The sequence below is a fragment of the Miniopterus natalensis genome, chromosome 9, assembly GCF_054644295.1.
Source record: "Miniopterus natalensis isolate mMinNat1 chromosome 9, mMinNat1.hap1, whole genome shotgun sequence".
Lineage (NCBI taxonomy): Eukaryota > Metazoa > Chordata > Mammalia > Chiroptera > Miniopteridae > Miniopterus > Miniopterus natalensis.
Genome location: NC_142089.1, coordinates 58,620,581 through 58,639,880, shown reverse-complemented (window position 1 = coordinate 58,639,880; position 19,300 = coordinate 58,620,581). Strand labels below are relative to the sequence as shown.

Sequence of the window (19,300 nt, the reverse complement as noted above, 5' to 3'; positions counted from 1 at the left end):
TAGGGAAGTTAAGATAAGCAAGATGTAAATCTGTTTTGCAAAGGGTATTTCTTTCTGTAATCTGCTAAATAGTGTTTCACCAAATTTTTTTTCTGTATTAGTTTTTTAGTATATCACAAATTAGTATTAGGAGCATTTCTTGTACCCTTAGCACATCACTTTCTGAAGTTACTGGAAGTGAGTAGTAGCTGTGTTCAATACACAAACAGATGTTTTAGGACCCTTATTTGAATGATGTGCAATTTACACCTTTATAATGATAGAGCCATATTTTCCAATCTTTCTTTATAGTGTGTGTATATGTGAAAGAATGGATTTGATGTTGTGATGAGTCGTGGAATGGATCTCTAAAACTATCTTAACCTATCTTTCTACAGATAAGGAAGAGACCTAACGCGGGGTTGCAAGCTCAAAGGCCAACAGGACTTTCTGATAAATAACAGCTGTTAGTTGGCCTGAATTTTTGGGAGATTGAGTGGATTAAAGCTTCTGCTGCTATACACTTTTGTTCCTGTGCAGGATTATGGGCCTGGTTTTGCCCTATCTTATTTTTCAAGAGAATCCAGAATTATACATAAATACAAATATATTTGTATATAAACAGATAAATGAAATCCTTTAATTTTATTAGTATTCAGTTTTTTATAACAAACTGCATGGGCCAAACAAAACACTTTTTGTTTTAAGCAGATTAGTTATATGTGGGTGAAGCAAAATGAAAAAAGAGAAGCGATTTGGGTAATTAGTGTGGTTTTTCCTTCCTTTTTTTTTTTTTTTTTTTAGCCCTGGACACATTGTAAACACGTTAGGGTTAGTTCTTCCATAGAATTTGTTATAGTTCTTCCAAGTACAGTTTTTTCCCCCTGAAGCCCTCTCAACCACTTTTCTCACCAGATTTCTCCTAATTTGAATTTTAGTTGGAGATGAAGGGACATTATGATGGGACTAATAATACAACTAAAATCTTTAACATAATTTATTGTTTCAAAATTTGAAATTGCTATGCTAAGATGAAAAATACAGCAGTAATTTTATAGATGCTTAATAAATATTATTGAAATTATGCATATTTTTAAACTATGGCTAAATTGCTGTCGTGAAGCTCTAAGTATCACCATTGCTTCATTTGGTATTACTGTGAAATTAGATCTTGAGCAGTTTTTAATTATGTTTTAGATTGCTAGAGACGGATAGTAAGTCTTTGAAATCTGTAAATGGGTCAAGAAGAAACAGTGGCTCCTCCCTTGTGTCAAGTTCATCAGCCTCTAGCAACCTTAGCCACCTTGAAGAAGATTCTTGGATACTTTGGGGAAGAATTGTTAATGAATGGGAAGATGTTCGTAAAAAGAAGGAAAAGCACGTTAAGGTATTCATATTCTTGTTGATGTTCTTTCTCTTATCTGAAAGGGAATCAGGTATGGATTGATAGAGGATTAAAAATCAGATTTAACTACTTTGCAGGTACTATAATAAAGAAGTGTCCTTTATATGTTTTCATTAATTTGTGCCCATAGAAATTTTGATTTATAAATATCAGTTGTTATAGAGGTCTCCTAATTGTAGAAATAGATAGGTGAAAATTATTTTAGAAATTAAATTCTATCATTTTATAGATTCAGAAATGAAGTTGTGACATCCTACATCCTTGAATTATCAGTATTTTACCTTTATTTTTTATTTTTTGCCTGATAACAGCCCTTTTTAAGATGATGATTACTGTACTACCATTCATAGCTCTGCAGATTAGTACCTTTAGAGATCATACTTTGAGTGAGATGATAAGAATTTATAACATTGTAGTGCCTCCTCCCCTGATCAGAACAGGATACACCCAAGGACCAAGTCTTAGTGTTGGTTAAAAGGTTCCCTAGTCTTATAAAAGTAGTTTTGTGAATTATAAATTTGATAAAGTCTTCCACCGTACTCCAACTTCCAATAAGTCTTCTTTGGCTTTCAAGATAGGAGACTTAAATAATTCATTTTTTAAATGTTACTTTTATTTTTAGGAACTTGTTCGTAAAGGGATACCCCACCATTTTAGAGCAATAGTTTGGCAACTTCTTTGCAGTGCACAAAGTATGCCAATCAAGGATCAGTACTCAGAACTTCTGAAAATGACTTCGCCTTGTGAAAAATTGATCCGAAGGGACATTGCTAGAACTTATCCCGAACACAATTTTTTTAAGGAAAAAGATAGCTTTGGACAGGAGGTTTTATTTAATGTAATGAAGGTAAGTTCTGTTTATTTATTTTTTGAAGTAAATTCTCAGAAGGTTGAAATTATACATTTTCCACAAAGAAGCATGAACTCTCATCCCAGTCGTCAGTTGCTTTGGCAATAAATTTGGCTTTAGCATAATTTTTACTTTAATTCTGATGCTACATTACAGTCTAGTTTAGAGAACGTATTAGAAGATTCATTACATTGCTCGGTATTAGTTGGCCAAAATCAAATAACCTAGAAATCACTATACATTGAGAGATCCTCTATGAAAATGAATATTTCACCTTCTAGGAGTTTCACAATCTGGGAGCAAATTTTTCTACTTGCTATGGTCAGTGTTGTTAGCCCCTGAAAGTGTGTACAATTGTAATTTTTTCTTCAATAATGCCTTTTCCCTTTCCATAGTTTCTTTCCCTTCCAGCTGCCTCTGAAACATTGATTTCTTATTAAACCGTTTCTGGTTTTATCTTTATTTATTATACATATTAAATTATTTTAAAACTTTGTTACTTTCCCAAGTACAAACTTTTCTTTTTTTGTCCTTAGGAGCTGTTAGTTTCTAAAGTTAAAAGAAAAATTGTCAAAAGAAAATTTTATGTAATAAATAATTTGCTTTTTAAATATTTACAGGATAACATCTACAACAAGCAAGTAAGAGCTTTTCTAAAAAGTGGTCTTTAATTTACTTGTTTGTTTCACTATTTTTAGGTTTTTAGAGAAGGAAGGTATAATATATCATGTTAAAGTATTTTGAACAATACTTTTTACTTTTTAGGCATATTCTTTAGTGGATCGTGAGGTTGGTTACTGTCAAGGAAGTGCTTTTATAGTTGGATTGTTGCTTTTGCAGGTAAGTTAATACAAGTGTTAAGTGTCCAATTAAAGTTGCATTGGAGAATTTTAAAAGTATCCTTGTTTTTATTAAGTATAAGTTGATACTGGGTATTTTTCCTTAGGCATAATTTAATTAGGAATATTTAGTTTGCACTTTAGAAGATTACTGAAAGTGTTGAAAATAACAGAATAATATCCTCCGCTAAGTGAAATTCCACCTTTTTGGTATTATTTACCTTTGGTCCACAGTATTTACTAAAGCCTGTATCTACTTTTAAATCTTAACTTACATGTCAGTATTTAAGAAGGAGTAATCTTTTTTAAACCAAGGAGGACAAGATTCAAGTGTTGGTATGAAATCCTATGTTGTACAACATCTTTGGAAAAATTATACAGGAATTTTGTTTGTCATGGAACTGAGGGCTTGTTATAGGCTCTACAATGTGGTACTCAGTCGCCTTAGGGGTGTGTGTGTGTGTGTGTGTGTATATATATATATATATATATATATATATTTCTGTTGGCAGTGACTTATTTTGGAGTAGGTTTGGGTGGGATGTTCTCAGAATTCAGGGACAGGATAATCATAGCTTTGAAGAGAAATGTCATAGAGTGGTTATCTCTTCAGCCTTGTTAAAATTTAAAAAAAGTCCATCATACTCTATGTTTAGTCTCAGATTAAAATATGGTCTGAAAGGAAACCTTGGAAATAATTTTATTTGAATTATGTAGGCTGGTTTTTGCATTTTAGTTCTGCACTGAGTTCTATGAATTTGGGCTAGATTATTCAACCTCTCTCTGAGTATTAATTAGGTAATGTCTACTTTCAGATTCCTTGTGAGGACTAGATGAGATAATGTATGTAAAAGCCTAGCATGGTGTTTGGCAGGTAGTAGGTAGGCAATAAAAGTTTAGTGACTTTCAAGATTACATATCATGATAGATAAAAGCAGAGTAAGAATCAAAAACTGTGTTTCCTGATGCTTTGCTTCCATTAGCCAACAGTTCTACCTGAGTTTTAAAACTCTGTAAGTATTAGGAATGTACACATTTCTTTTCTGAATGTCAAAAACCTGATGTCAGAGACACTGGTTTATAATAAAAATGACTGTTTTTTACTTTGTTTTATAACAGAAGAACTTCCAGAAGTTATTATTACAGGATATTTGACTATTTCTAACATTAGATTATAAATAATAATAATAATAATAATAAAAACTAGAAATGTTAAAGTTGGAAGTATAGCTGTTTTACAACATTGTGATTTTTCCTAATTTGTAATTGGTTAGTATTGGTAGGCCTTTCGCTATTGAACTCAAACATCCCTCTTAACATACAGTGATTTTTGTCATAATTCTCTTCCTTTTACTTTCATATTAGCTCCAAAATAACATTTCCATTAAGTATCTAGAGAGCAGTTTTTCTCTACTTGAGCTCTGAGTCTTCCAACAGCTGACCTAACTCTCTAGGAAGCCTAAGGGGCCATCATACTTTATTCTTCAAGACACTGCAGGCAGTGCTGGTAGCGATACTCACTTTTATTCAATAATTGATTTACTGTTATTGTCAGTGGCAGCTAATACACTACTATAACAATAATTTAATAGCCCAGGGCCACAAGCTAGAAAGTGTGGTTCAACCAGATTCAGAAGTCCCTCTTTGTTTCTAAAGCTTATTCTCATACCTGATGCTGTATTGCCTCCCACAACTAGCTTAGAAATATTTTTGCAACATTATCTTATTTAGTATATGTTGTGTTAAAATAGTTAAAGGTGCTGGGTATATACAGGGTGTCCCAAAAAATGTATATGCACACTTTGAATAATTATAAAGGCAGTGTTTATTAAAGTACATTTCATTTTCAAAATTGAGCTCTCAGCTTTTAAAATATGTATACATTTTTGGGGACACCCTATATGTTTTTTTTGTATATCTTAGTAGTCCTATAAAATTAGGTAGATATTGTCCCCATTAGACTTTTGCAAAAGTCATGGATTCTTATTAACCGTCACAAAGAAAATATGAAGCAGCACAATATTCTAAGACTCAAGTGTTCATGTTTCTTTCTAATAGAAAGGAATGACTATAAAACAACTGGGTGATTTTTATTTTTCGGTGCCACACTTTTTCACCTTGTGACCATTATTTTAATCTTATTGAGAAGGGGCCAGTGATTTTTTTTTTTCTATCTCCTTTTGGTCTTTTATGTCATCACTTTAACTTATTTTTTTAAAAATCACAATCTTTTAACCCTCCTTCAGTTTCTATATCGATGCTATTACAGAGGGGAGAGGGCTGAAACTTTTTTTTGATATGTTCACAAGAGAAGAAATTGTTGTAAAACAAAAAAGGGAGGTTAATTGATTCATTCGCACTGTGACTGGTATGGGGGCTGTGGGGGAAGTGGAAAGGCGAAGGTAGTGGTAGGAGATGGGCTTGGAGAAGCAGTAAGGGGTCATGTCATATAGGACCTATAAGGATTTTGGCTTTTATTGAGGATATGGAAAGCCACTAGAGAGGCTTTTGTTTTGAGCATTGGAGTGAAATGATTGAAATGATTCGAAAGGATCACTGTGGCAGCTCCATGATGTGTGGAGAATAGATTGTTGGGAAGGGAGGCAGCAAAGTGGCCACGGAAGAAGAACTTGCAGTTGTCCAGACAGTGGACTACTCTGTTGATGGTGGTTTGGGCTAGGTGTTATGATGAGAAGTGGTTGATTCTTGAAATATTTTGAATATAGAGCAAGCAGGATTTACTGATTGATTGGATGTGGAGTAAAAGAGAAAAGAGGAATGACAGCTCATAAGATTTTTGAGTAGAGCATGGGGCAAGAAATGGCAGTGTAGGAAATTAGGAGTGTGGTTTGAGATGTCTGTTCGACATCCAAGTGGAGATGTAAGTGGGCAGGTGGAAATATGAGATGGCAATTGGGGAAAATGTCCAGGCTGATAGATAGAAGAGAGAGACTAAAGGCTATAAAAATGGGTACAGATGCAGGTAGAATGCTAGAGGTGGTGGTGTGAGAATGGGATGATTGTCTTTTAATTGCTTCTACTTAAAAAAAATTGAAATAGCAAACTAGGTCTTTAGAGACGGGTGGGGAGGAGGTGTTAGAAGCTTGAGAACAGAGAAAAAAGTTTGAAATGGTCTAGAATGAGAGTGATTGAACTAGGGAAATAAAATATACCATGCAGCATTAAAGATCCACTGAGATTAGTGGTCCTAAATTCAAAGTGAGACCAGTCAACATGTTTAAGTGTTTTTATTTTACCCACTTACTGCTGCCTAAATTTAGTTAAAGGGTTGGATTTATCCAAAGGTGGGGTTTTGCAGTTGGAATTATAACAGAGAGAAAGACAGTAATTGTGGATTTAAGTGAGTGAATACGTGTAACAGCAAAGTGAGCACAGGAATTGGGAACAGAGTTAAGGTAGTAATGTGTAAATGCATGAGAGGACTGCAAGGTCAGGTCATTGTAAATACTTTATGTTTATTAATCTTCATGGCATCTCTGTGAAATAAGTACTGTTATTTTATCCGTTTGATAGATGGTAAAACTGAGCAGTGGAGAGGTTAAATAATTTGCTGAAGGTCATATAGCTATTAGTAGGATTTTAACTGTAAGTGGTGTGGCTCTAGAGCCAAGATCATTGGAGCAAGGAAATCAAAGATGTGTTAGGCCAGGGAATTAATCCACATGCAAAAGAGTGGCGTTTGAGGAGATGACCCAGAAGTTGGTAGATGCTGCATAAAAGAGGAGTAATGTCTGCTGGTATGTGTTTCAGAGAGAATGAGGAGTTAATGCTGCAGAAGTGGCGATGAGGTTCAAGAAGGGACATATACCTCTACCCCCTGGCTGCTTCTGGTGCTGTGGGAGAGAAAACAGCCACCTCAGGGGAGAGCCAGGTTTTGGTGTCAAACTGTTCTTAGGGGAAAGCCAGATTTCAGTTAGAGGAAGAAGGTGAAAGAACATTTGATAAAGAGATTGAGGATATAGTTAGGATATTTTTTTTGATGGCAGATTAGGAGTTCCAGAATGTGCTGTGGAAGAGATTTTGGGAAGGTTGGAAGTGGGGATAGATTAGGGTTGCTATAGAATCACATAGGATGAGAGTTCTGGGATGTTGGGGTTTTGTAGTGACTGACTTAAATCAATGGCGCTGTAGGGCTTAAGAGGATTAATGAGGATGGTTTCTAAGGCAGAATTGTGGTTTTATGTGTTGGAAGGGAGGTAGGGAGGAACAGATTTTGCCAAGACTCTTGGCTCCTGTCTTGGTTGTGTCAAGGCTAGGGAAAATGTATTGTTATTAGAAGCAGGCTTCAGTAAAGAGAATACCTAGAGATCCTTTGAGGTTTTCTCTTTTGAATCATACTGGTATGATGTGAGTGGATGAGCATTAGAAAATTGTATCTTTTTGAGAAAGATAACTTAATTATGAATATCTGTGTAGCTGTTACAGAGCTTTTACATTCATTATCTTATTTGATATAATTTTCTAGTGAGTTACACATAAAATGTGAAGTTGATACCTTTAAACCCCAATTACAGATTCTTTGAAAACTTATTTTACAAGTTCTTGTAACTTATACCATATCACTTCTGCTTAGAACCTTCAAAAGGCTTCCCATCTCGCTTAAGGTAAAATTCCAAATCCTTACAGTGGCCTCCAAAGCTCTGTGTAATTTGGTCCTGTTACTTCTCCTCTATAACTTAACTACCACTTGTAACATTATTCCTACTTTTAGTAGTTCCCTGTTTGCTGTTCCTTGAGCATGCCAATCTTTTTTTATTTTAATATGTTTTTATTGATTTCAGAGAAAGGAAGGGAGAGAGAGAGAGAGAAGCGTCAATGATGAGAGTCATTGATCCGCTGTCTCCTGCACACCCCCTATTGGAGATCAACCCCACAACCCAGGCCTGTTCCCTGACTGAGAATTTAACTGTGACCGCCTGGTTCATAGGCCGACACTCAACCACTGAGCCACACCACCAATTGGAGCATGCCAATCTTGAGTCCATTTAAAGGCCTTTGTAGTATTCTCCCAGGACTATTTCCTCAGTTCCCTTACTTTCTTCAGTATTCTGCTTAAATGTTACCAAGGCACTTTCCCTGACCTGCCTATGTAAATAGCATCTCCCCAGCATTCTCTGTTACTTTGTTTTATTTTCATAGCACTCATCACCACCTGACATATATTAATTGATTTCTTCCACATATTGTCTTTCTTCCCCCACTACAGAGTACAAACTTCTTGAGGGTAGAGATTGTGTTTCTTTTGTGCACTGGTATATACCCAGAGAGAGAGAAGTATCTGGCTCTACATGAATATTTGTTGGTTGAATTAATGAATTAGGCAAGTGAGACTATTAGTCTCAGAGATTGTTAGATTTGTCTAACTTTTCATTAGCTGTGATAGAATGGGAGATTAAAACCTGATTTTTAGTCTGTTGCTCTTAACGTTGTATCACATGGCCACTCAAAACAGTGTTTATAGTTGGGTGAGTGCTTAGTTTAAATATACTTTAGTTTATTTGTGTATCACAGAACATTAACCTATGTTGTTGTTTTCTCCTAATGTAGATGCCAGAAGAGGAAGCTTTCTGTGTATTTGTTAAATTAATGCAAGATTATAGACTTCGTGAACTTTTTAAACCAAGTATGGCAGAATTGGGCCTTTGTATGTACCAGTTTGAATGCATGATACAGGTAAAAGTGTAGTTTTAAAAAATAAGGCATATTGCCTTTATATTTTTGTCATCTTGGTTTGAGTGACACCTGAGAAAATTTAATGTTCAAAAATTTAATGTTGCATTACAGCAATTGAAAAAAAAAATAGTGTTTTAATCACATGATCCTTTGTTGGTTGATTAATGCAATTTAGACCTACTTTCCATTTAGGCACTATCAGCAAATATCTGCACTATCGCAGTCTGGAACTTGAATGCAATTTTCATATTCAAACCTTAAGCATATATGCTAAATGTATCATAACCCCGTTGCCTAAATGCATGAGTTTCCTTATTATGCCTTGTTATATCCTATTATTGTTATGTAGACTGTGGTCTCTTTCAGGAGCTCATGACATTTTGACACTGTCAGTTCATTTCCTTTGAGATTGCCTTCCCTTTCCCCTCCCCCCCCTGCTTTTTTGTTACTCCTTACCCAAGGGTATTTTTTCCATTGAGTTTTAGAGAGTGGAAGGGAGAAGGGAGGAAGAAAGAGAAACATCGATGTGAGAGAGACACATCGATTGGTTGCCTCCCGCATGTGCCCTGACCAGGGGTGGGGATCAAACCTGTAACCCGGTACGTGCCCTTGTCAGGGAATCAAACGCGACCTTTCCATGTGTGGTCTGACGTTCTGACCACTGACTAGCACTGTCCAGGGCATGCCTTTCTCTTTTTATCTCACACCTTGCTAGCCTGTAATCTTTTTTTTAGTCTTTATGTTGAAAGTATTACAAATGTCCCTTTTTTCCCTCCATTGATCCTGTCTACCCCACATCCGCCCCCTCGCCCAGGCCTTCCCCACACTATTGTTTGTGTCTATGGGTTATGTATATATGCGTATAAGTGCTTTGATTAATCTCTTCCTACCCACTCCCTGACCCCTGTCTTCCCTCTGAGATTCATCAGCCTGTTCCATGGTCCTGTGTCTCTAGATCTATTTTGTTCATTAGTTTATGTTGCTCATTATATTCTACATATGAGTGAGATTGTATGATTCTTGCCTTTCTCTGACTGCTGGCCAGCAATCTCGAAAGCAAATAATGTTTCCGTCATTTTCTGTTGCTAGTTTAAGACTCAGAGTCTAGTGACTGCATGAAGATGAAGAGGAGAGGAACCAAAATTAAGTGAAAAATACTTTTAAAATATTTTAGCTTTCTGGATTTAATTATTTTATTTTATTTTTAAAAATATGTATTTTTATCCTCACCTAAAAATATGTTTATTGATTTTAGGAGAGAGGAAGGGAGAGAGAGAGAGAGAGAGAGAAAAACATAGATATGAGAGAGAAACATCGATTGGTTGCCTCCCATATGCAGCCGTACCGAGATCGAACCTATAACTTAGGTATGTGCACTAACCAGGAATTGAACCCACGACATTTAGGTGTATGGGAGGACGCACCAATCAACTGAGCCACCCAGCGAGCACTAATTTTTATGTTTTATAAATAAAAATAAGTGTGCTATATTGTCCTGTAAAATAATGGTATAAGTATTCTCATTTACTTAAATGTCAATTAGGCAGAATTTAAGTATTTAGGTTAATGATTGAGCTGGTATGAGAGCCACTTTTACGAGTCTCCTTTTCTCTGGCAGCCTTACCCACAGGAATTTTTTTTTTAGTTTGTTTTTATTGATTTCAGAGAGAGAGGAACGGAGAGGGGGAGAAACATCGATCGGCTGCCTCCACGCCCCCTACTGGGGATCAAACCCAAAACTGGGCAGGTGTGCTGACTGGGAATTGAACCCTGTGACCTCTTGGTGCATGGGACAATGCTCAACCACTGAGCCAGGCTGGCCAGCGCACCTACAGGAATTTTAAAATCCTCTTTTTCTATGTGTGTGTGGTGAGAAGAAGGGGGTATGCAAAATATTTTTATATCTTAAAGATGAAGTAGGTCTTGAGATGATTCTTAAATTCTTTTTCTGAAATAGTAAGCTTGTTTTGTATCAACCCTTAAATACTCTTGGTTTATTTTCAGTTAATGTGTCATTTATGTTTTGAATTACTAGAGTTGCTGAACCATCTGTGTTTTGGGTGAGAAGGTAGGAGGGTAAGGTGAACAATGGTAGATAGCATCTTTCCTTTTTCAAAAAATTTTGAAATATTATAGTTTATAGAAAATATCAGATACCCATCTACCCACCGAAAAGGTTAAATATAAAAGTTTTACTTACATGCTTTAATTTTCCTTTTTATTAATGAATCAAATGTTACAGATACAGCCAGAGTCCTAACTCCACATTCTTTTCCCTTCCCAGGTGGTAACCATTATCTTCAGTGTATCAATTTCTACATCTTAACTTTTCTATATGATGTCTGATCTGATCTTTGTGTTTGATATAGACCAATCTAGTGTATATGCAATGATCTGGTTTAAAATAACCAACTTTACATACTGTGTTTTAACTAATTCTCTTTTTCTCTTTAGGAACATCTTCCAGAGCTCTTTGTACATTTTCAGTCTCAGAGTTTTCATACCTCAATGTATGCATCATCCTGGTTTCTGACTATCTTTCTTACAACTTTTCCACTACCAGTTGCAACTAGGATATTTGATATCTTTATGTCTGAGGTAAGCTAATGGGTATAGTGAGCAAGGAATCATTGGGTTATTTAGAGCAGGGTAGTGAGGAGAACAGTAAAGGAGGCCCATGTGTCCAATGCTAAACTGCTTACATGGATGATCTTATTTAAACCTGCAATACCCCTCTCAGGTATTGCTCATTTCCCCATTTATTAGGTGAGGAAGCCAAGATCTAGATAAATGTTAAGTAGCTAGCTATGGACACACAGCACATAAGTGGGTATAATAATCAGGATTCAAATCTAGGCAGTCAAACTCTGGAGCCTATACTTTTAAACCTCTGAATCACCTCCTGATAGATTTAGTGAGAAGTAATGAGAGATAAAGTTTGCCTTACAATTCATAGGTTGCAGTGCACCTGTTATCCAAAGAGCAAGAAGTAATGAATCTAATTAAGTGTCTTCCATTCCACAAACACATTACAGGTAGCCCTTTTCATTGTCATTGATATGTAGTAGTGATCCTTTGTCTTCTGTATTTTGGATGAGAAGGTAGGAAGGTAGGGATAGGTGATTAGTGGTAGATAGCACCTGAAAGAATTATTAATATTTTTAATTACATCTTAATCAAACCCAATGTTAATTGTTATTAATTACATTTTGGGAAGATTAGTTTGTGTTACCTAGCTAAATTAGTTTAGTCTAGAGCCAGCAAACTATGATGTGTATACTGGTTTGCATGCCAAATCTGTCTTCCCACTTGTTTTTGTAAATAAAATTTTCTTGGGACACAGCCATGCCCATTTGTTGATGTGTTGTTTATGTCTGCTTTTGGGCTATAATGGCAGAGTTGAGTATTTGTGACAGCAACCGTATGGCCCACAAAACCTAAAATATTTACTGTCCTACTCTACGGAAAATGTTTGCCAACCTCTAGTTTAGATCCCTAACTGTTTCCCCTATTATTCTTTTGAATGACTGATTTTTGTTGATGGAAGAGTAAGACAAATTTGGCTTTATATAATTTGTTTCCTCAGGGTTTAGAAATAGTGTTTCGAGTAGGATTAGCACTTCTTCAGATGAATCAGGCAGAACTGATGCAACTCGACATGGAAGGGATGTTACAGGTAAGTCAGTTCACGATTTCTTGAATACCTTTAGAGTTTACTATTAATTAGTTAAAAATAAACGGCACTAAGTAGTTCTTGTTTTTCTTTTATTGTTTCTTAGCACTTTCAGAAGGTCATCCCACATCAGTTTGATGGAGGTCCAGACAAGTTAATCCAGGCAGCTTACCAAGTCAAGTATAACTCAAAAAAAATGAAAAAGTAAGGATTTTATATTTTGTTTTTTAGTAATAGGGGGTTGTTGAAGCATATAGGAAATGAAATAGAAGTGGTAAAACATTCTAATGATAAGTTTTGTTTTCCTCCTCAGTTTATACAACTGTAGTGTTTTATTTGGTGGTAAGTAATGGTTTTATTTATTTATTTTTATTTTTATTTTATTTTTTCCATTACCATTTATCCCTTCTATGTCCAGAAGTAAAAATGGAAATTTCACCATTTTTTGGAAATTAAACAGCACACTCTTAAATAACCAATGGATCAAAAGAGAAAACACAAAGGAAATTAGAAAATACTTAGTGATGAATGAAAACAAAAACACAACATACCAAAACTCATGCAATATATTGAAAGTAGTGCTAAGAGAGAAATTTATAGCTATAAATGCTTATGCTGAAAAACTAGAAAGAACTCTGGTCAACAACCTAATTTACAACCTAGGGAACTAGAAAAAGAAGAACAACCTGAACCCAAAGCTAGCAGAAGGAAGGAAGTAAAGATTAGAGCAGAGATAAATAGATTAAATAGAAAAACAATAGAGAAAATAAAACTAAAGTTGATTCTTTGAAAAGATCAGCAAAACAGGGAGAATACTATATGAATGTGAAGGCAGAGATCAGGGTGATATGACTACAAGCCATGGACCGCCAAAGATTGCAGGCAAATCACCAGAAACTATAATGAGAGGCATGGAACATATTCAACCTCACAGCCCTCAAAAGGAACCAACCATGCAGACAATTTGACTTTTTGCCTTTGGAGCATTACATTAAGATTGGACACTTTAGCCAACTGTAATTTTTTCAAGAGTAATCAAATCTTGATGGCATATATCCCCAAGTCAATAATTTATCTACCAGACTCTGCTGAACAGCAAATCTGCATGGAGTTCATGAATAATAAAGGTCCCTACCATGAACATTGTTGTCAGTACCTTTGAGAAGCCACAACTTCCCCTCCTTGGCCCTCTAGGAACAGAAATGTACACTGCAATACACAGGAGGGGCCCAGAATCATCCTTAGCTGGAGGCCAAGGTCAAGGGCAGTCTCTTTGCCCTCTCCTCCATCCCTCAAAGAGATGATAAGAATTTTGGAATCAGCAAACCATGGACTTAAAAGCAGAGACTCTGGGATCAGACAGACCTGGATTCAAATTCCAACATAGTTACTTACCAGTTACTAGACCTTAAGCGAGTTAGTCAACACCTGTTCACCTTAGTTTCTTCCTTTTTACAATGGAAATAATAACCATAATTCCTTGAAGGGCTGTGTGAGGATTAAAGACCACATAGACCACTGCTCATCAAGATGTCTGTGCACACAGATTGCCTGGGAACCTTGTCGAAATGCAAATGTTGATTCAGAGGAACAGATTGGCAAGATTCTGCATTATCAATAAGCTCCCAAATGGTGCAGAGGCTGCCAGTAAGTGGACCACTTTAAATCCCACAGTGCATCTTGGTTATTATTCATGATTACACTGTACTTCATAACTACAGAATCTGTGAGAGGAATGGACAGTTGACATCAAAACTCTGCAAGAAGGTAGTCACATTTATTTCTAGAGATTGCAGCCCACTGGAATGATAGCCTCATGGTCCTAACACTTCCTTCAACCACTCCTGCCTGGATCTGTTCCAGTTGTCCTCTCACTGACTCAAAATAGTTAGGAAATTAGGATTGGTGAAATCATTCACATTTCTAAGTTATGTTCCTTAAAAACTACATGGCAAAAACCTTAGCAAGTTTAGGTATCAGAACTAATTCACAAGCTCAAGAAACTCATCCTAAACACTTATTTCTCAGACTATCATAGTAAAATGGAGGATTTTCTCATGGATTAAAAAAAGATAAAAATTGACAAACCTTTAGCTAGATGGACTAAGGAAAAAAGTAGACTCAAATTAATAAAATCAGAAATAAAAACCAGGACATTACTATGCACAAAAAAATTTTTACACAAATAAAAAGGAGTATAAGAGAGTACTATAAATAATTGTATACCAACAAATTGGGTAACCCAGAGGAAATGGGAAAATTTTTAGGAACACAAAACTGGTCAACACTAAATCTCAAAGAAATCACAAGTCTAAATAGACCTATAACTAGTAAGGATATTGAATCAGTAATCAAAGGTCTTCTGACAAGAAAAGCCCTGGACCTGTTGGCTTCACTGGTGAATTCTACCAAACATTTAAAGAGGAACTACTAACCGGTTCTCAAACTTTTCCAAAAAGTGGAAGAGGAGGAAATGTTTCCTAACTCATCCTGTGAGGCCGGCATGAATATATCCTGATACCCAAGCCAGAGAGAGACAGTACAAGAAAATGAAAAGATCAGTGTGCTTTATGAACATTGATGTAAAAATACTTAACAAAATACTAGCAGGCCAAATCAGCAGTGTATTAAGAGGATTGTACACCATAACCAAATAAAATTAATTCCATTCCTGAAATGCAAGGATAGTTCAACATATGAAAATTGATCAGTGCAATATACCACGTTAACTTATTGAAGGAAGAAAAACCACATGATCATTTCAATTGATGCAGAACAAGTATTTGACAAAATTCAGTACTTTTGTGATTAGGAAAAAACAAACTAGGAGTAGAATGCAGCTACCTCAACATAATAAAATCCATATATTAAAAAAAATGCAGCTAGCCCTGGCTTGAGTGGCTTACTTGGTTAGAGCCTAGTCCCATACATCAGAAGGTCACCAATCAATGTTTCTCACATTGATGTTTCTCTCTCCCTGCCTTCCTCTCTCTGGAATCAATAAAAACATATCCTCAAGTGAGGATTAAAAAAAAATTTTAAATAACCACGGCTTATATAACACTGAAAGTAAAAGACTAAGAATTTTTCCTTTAAGATCAGGAACACGGCAAGGATGCCCACTTTTGCCACTTCTATCTGACATAGTACTAGAAGCTCTAGTCAGGGCAATCAGGCAAGGAAAAGAAAGAAAGGCATCCAAACTGGAAAGTAAAATTATGTTTTTTTCGGCAGAAAATGTGATTTTGTATGTAGAAAAACCTAAAGATTCTATGATAAAACCCCTCTAAAAATTGTTAAAGCTAATAAATGAATTCAGCAGAGTAGCAGGATACAAAGTCAACATACGCATATGAATTGCATTTCTGTACATGAACAGTGAACAATCCAGGAAGGCTATTCCATTTATAATAGCATCGAAAAGAATAAGATACTTACGAATTAACTTAGCCAAGGAGGTGAAATACTTGTATGATGAAAACTATTAACATTTCTGAAAGAAATGAAAGATCTAAATAAATGGAAACATTCTATGTTCATTGATTGGGAGACTTAATATTATTAAGATGTCAGTACTACCCAAAGCAAACTACAGATTTAATGCAATACCTGTTGAAATCCCAATAACATTTTTTGTGGAAATAGGAAATCCCATTCTAAAATTCATATAGAATATCAAAGAACCCCAAATAGCCAATCTTGAAAAAGAGCACCATTCCAGACAAAAAAAAAGCTAAGAGTTCATCACCACCAAACCAGTATTAGAAGAAATGTTAAAGGGACTTTTTTAAAAAGAAGAAAGAAAAGATCTAAAATATGAACAATAAAATGGCAATAACTACATATCTATCAACAATTATTTTAAATGCAAATGTATTAAATGCTTCAATAAAAAGACATAGGGTGGCTGAATGGATAAGAAAACAAGACTCTTCTTGCCCTGGCCAGTGTGGCTCAGTTGGGCGTCATCCTGTGCACCAAAAGGTTGCTGGTTCGATTCCGTAGGAGGTGTGTAGGAGGCAGCCAATTGATGTTTTGCTCTCATATTGATGTTTCTCTCTCCCTCTCCTTTCCTCCCTCTCTGAAAATCAGTAAAAAGTCTTTTTTAAAAATTTAAATTAAAAAAAAAAAAAAATCACATTAAACAGATGCTCAACATCACTGATCATTATGGTAATGTAAATTAAACTATAGTCAGATACCACCCCACACCTATTAGGATGGCTTCTGTCACAAAAACAGAAAATAAAATGTGTTGCTGAGGGTGTGAAAAAATAGAAACCCTTGTGCACCGTTGCTGGGAATGAAAAATGTTACGGCTGCTATGGAAAAGGGTATGGCAGTTCCTCAAAAAATTAATCCAGTGATTCCACTTCTGGGAATATACTCCAAAAAAATGAAATAAAGTTTCAGAAAGATGTTTGTACATCCATATTTATAGCAGCGTTATTTTTATTAGTTAAAACACAGAAGCAGCTGAAATGTCCATTGATGGATAAATGGATAGGCAAAATGTGTATAAATACGATGAAATTCATTGCATTTACAACAAATACAAAACAACTCAGTTTTTAAAAGGAAGGAAGGAAATTCTGATACAGGTATAATATGGATGAACCTTAGGAACATTATGCTAAAAGTGATAAGCCAGTCACAATAGGACAAATACTGTATGATTCCACTTATATGAGATACTTAGTGTTGTTATAATCATAGAGACAACATAATATGGTGGTTGTCAGGATCTAAGGAGAGGGGAGAATAGAGTGTTATTGTTTCATGGGGAGAGTTTCAGTTTTATAAGATGAAAGTGCTAAGGACATGCTGGAGGTTATGGCTATACAACATTATGAGTGTATTTAATACTACTGAGTTGTACATTTAAAAATAATATGATAAATTTTATGTTTTATATAGTTTACCTCAATAAAAATTACTGTGGGCTAAATGAGATTTAATATATATAGTAGTTAATAGGTTTCTATTTGAGGGAGAATTGAATTTTTAAAAGCAGCTATAAGTTGTTTAGGGCCTGGTCTTGTTAATATTTGGAGTTGTTAAACTTGATATTAACATTTTTGGTCAGGAGCAAGATATAAAAATAACTTGTTGAGACTAATTTTTTATGACCTGTAAGTTTCTAAAAAATAATTTTACACTTATAGTAGAGTTGCAAAAATAGTGTATCTCATTTGTCATTTCTTATTTTCTTATAGTCTTTTCTTGTCTTTCATGACCTTGATATTTCTGAAAAGAGCTGATTAGTTACTTTGTAGAAGGTCCTTCAATTTGGGGTTTGTTTTATGATTTCTCTTGATTACATTGAGGATATGCCTTATTGGAAAGGATACTGCAGAAATGGGGTGCCCTCAGTACCTTCTAGCAAGGATGCTTGATATCAGTATGATCGCTGGTGATGTTAACCTTGATTACTTGGCTCAGATGTTGTCTGCTAGGATTCTGTACTATAAACTTACTATTTTTCCCTTTGTAATTGGTAAATATTTTGGGAGAGTTGCTTTGAGACTATGCTTAAACTTTTATTCACTAATTTTAGAATTCATTGATTTTCCTTGCCTGTGGCAGTTACTGTTATGGAGGTCTAATGGTGATTTTTATATTTGTCTCATTCCTTCTATGTTTATTAATTGGAATTCTTTTGTTAGAAATAGTTGTCCCTTTTCCCCCATTATAAATGTTAGTCAATTTTAATACAGTCATGCACCACATATAACGGTGTTTTTGGTCAACAGTGGACCAAATATATGAAGGTGGTCCCATAAGATTATAATGGGGCTGAAAAATTCCTATCATCTAGTGATGCTGTAGCCATGGTAACATCATAGTGCAATGCATCACCTATGTATTTATGTTGATGCTGATGTAAACAAACCTGCACTGCCAGTCTTAGAAAAACATAGCACATACAATTATGTACAGTGCAGAATATTTGATAATGATAGTAAACAACTATGTTACTGGTTTATATAGTTACTTTACTATGCTTTTAATCATTATTTTAGAATGCTTTCTACTTATATAAAAAAAGAACATGCCATGTTACACCTCATACGCCTGTGCAGCAGCCTCATACATCTTTTGTTTACTCCTTCTCTTGATTGCATCATTTTCTCTTGTGTTTGATTTTTTTAAAAAAATATCTTTATTGATTTCAGAGAGAGGAAAGGAGAGGGGGAGAGAGAGATAGAAACATCAATGATGAGAGAGTCATTGATCAATCCCGTAATCGGGCATGTGTCCTGACCGGGAATCGAACCCTGATCACCTGGATCCTAGGTTGATGCTCAGCTGCTGAGCCACACACGGCTGGGCTCTTGTGTTTTATTTAATATTGTGTTGTTTTGTTCTTCATGGCTCCTGAGCTATTTGCACAAAGACGAAATCCCTTAATAATGCATCGCTCAGAATGTATCCCTGTCGTTAAACTTTTTTTTTTTTTTTTTTTTTTTGGTTAAGATCTCTTTGGTTGAACTCTACAGATGTATTTTAATTTAATGGGGGCGGATAGGTAGTTCTTTTGTAAGTTTAGGGCCCGGATAGGTAGTTCTTTTGTAAGTTTAGGGCCGAATAGAATCTGTACACTTCGTTCTCTGTTTGGTGCCTTATATATTTTACTTTCTAAAGCAGCGAGTTTCCACCCATGTGCTACAAGAATTTTTAAAACATGTGATACCTGACTATTTAGTCAAGGGCACTGACCTCTTTTCCCCTAGACTGTCAAATAAAAAAAATGGTAACAGCCAACACAATAGCTGTCCAGTGTGAATGCCCTGTCTTGAACTATAAGTATATAGGTCACAAATTTGATAGAGTTGCATCTTATTGTTCATGTTGCATAA

The 19,300-nt window shown here is 35.3% G+C and overlaps 1 protein-coding gene across 3 annotated transcripts in view; it reads left to right on the top strand.

Moving 5' to 3' along the window:
* EVI5 (ecotropic viral integration site 5) overlaps positions 1–19,300 on the top strand; it is a 167,135-nt gene that overhangs the window by 51,632 nt on the left and 96,203 nt on the right. For all 3 annotated transcript variants that reach the window (XM_087820590.1, XM_087820589.1, XM_087820588.1), the window contains exons 3-9: positions 1,177–1,366; positions 2,007–2,231; positions 3,000–3,074; positions 8,642–8,767; positions 11,222–11,365; positions 12,354–12,443; positions 12,547–12,644. In XM_087820590.1, the coding sequence (XP_087676716.1) occupies positions 1,177–1,366; positions 2,007–2,231; positions 3,000–3,074; positions 8,642–8,767; positions 11,222–11,365; positions 12,354–12,443; positions 12,547–12,644 (948 nt within the window). The remainder of the gene's footprint in view (positions 1–1,176; positions 1,367–2,006; positions 2,232–2,999; positions 3,075–8,641; positions 8,768–11,221; positions 11,366–12,353; positions 12,444–12,546; positions 12,645–19,300) is intronic.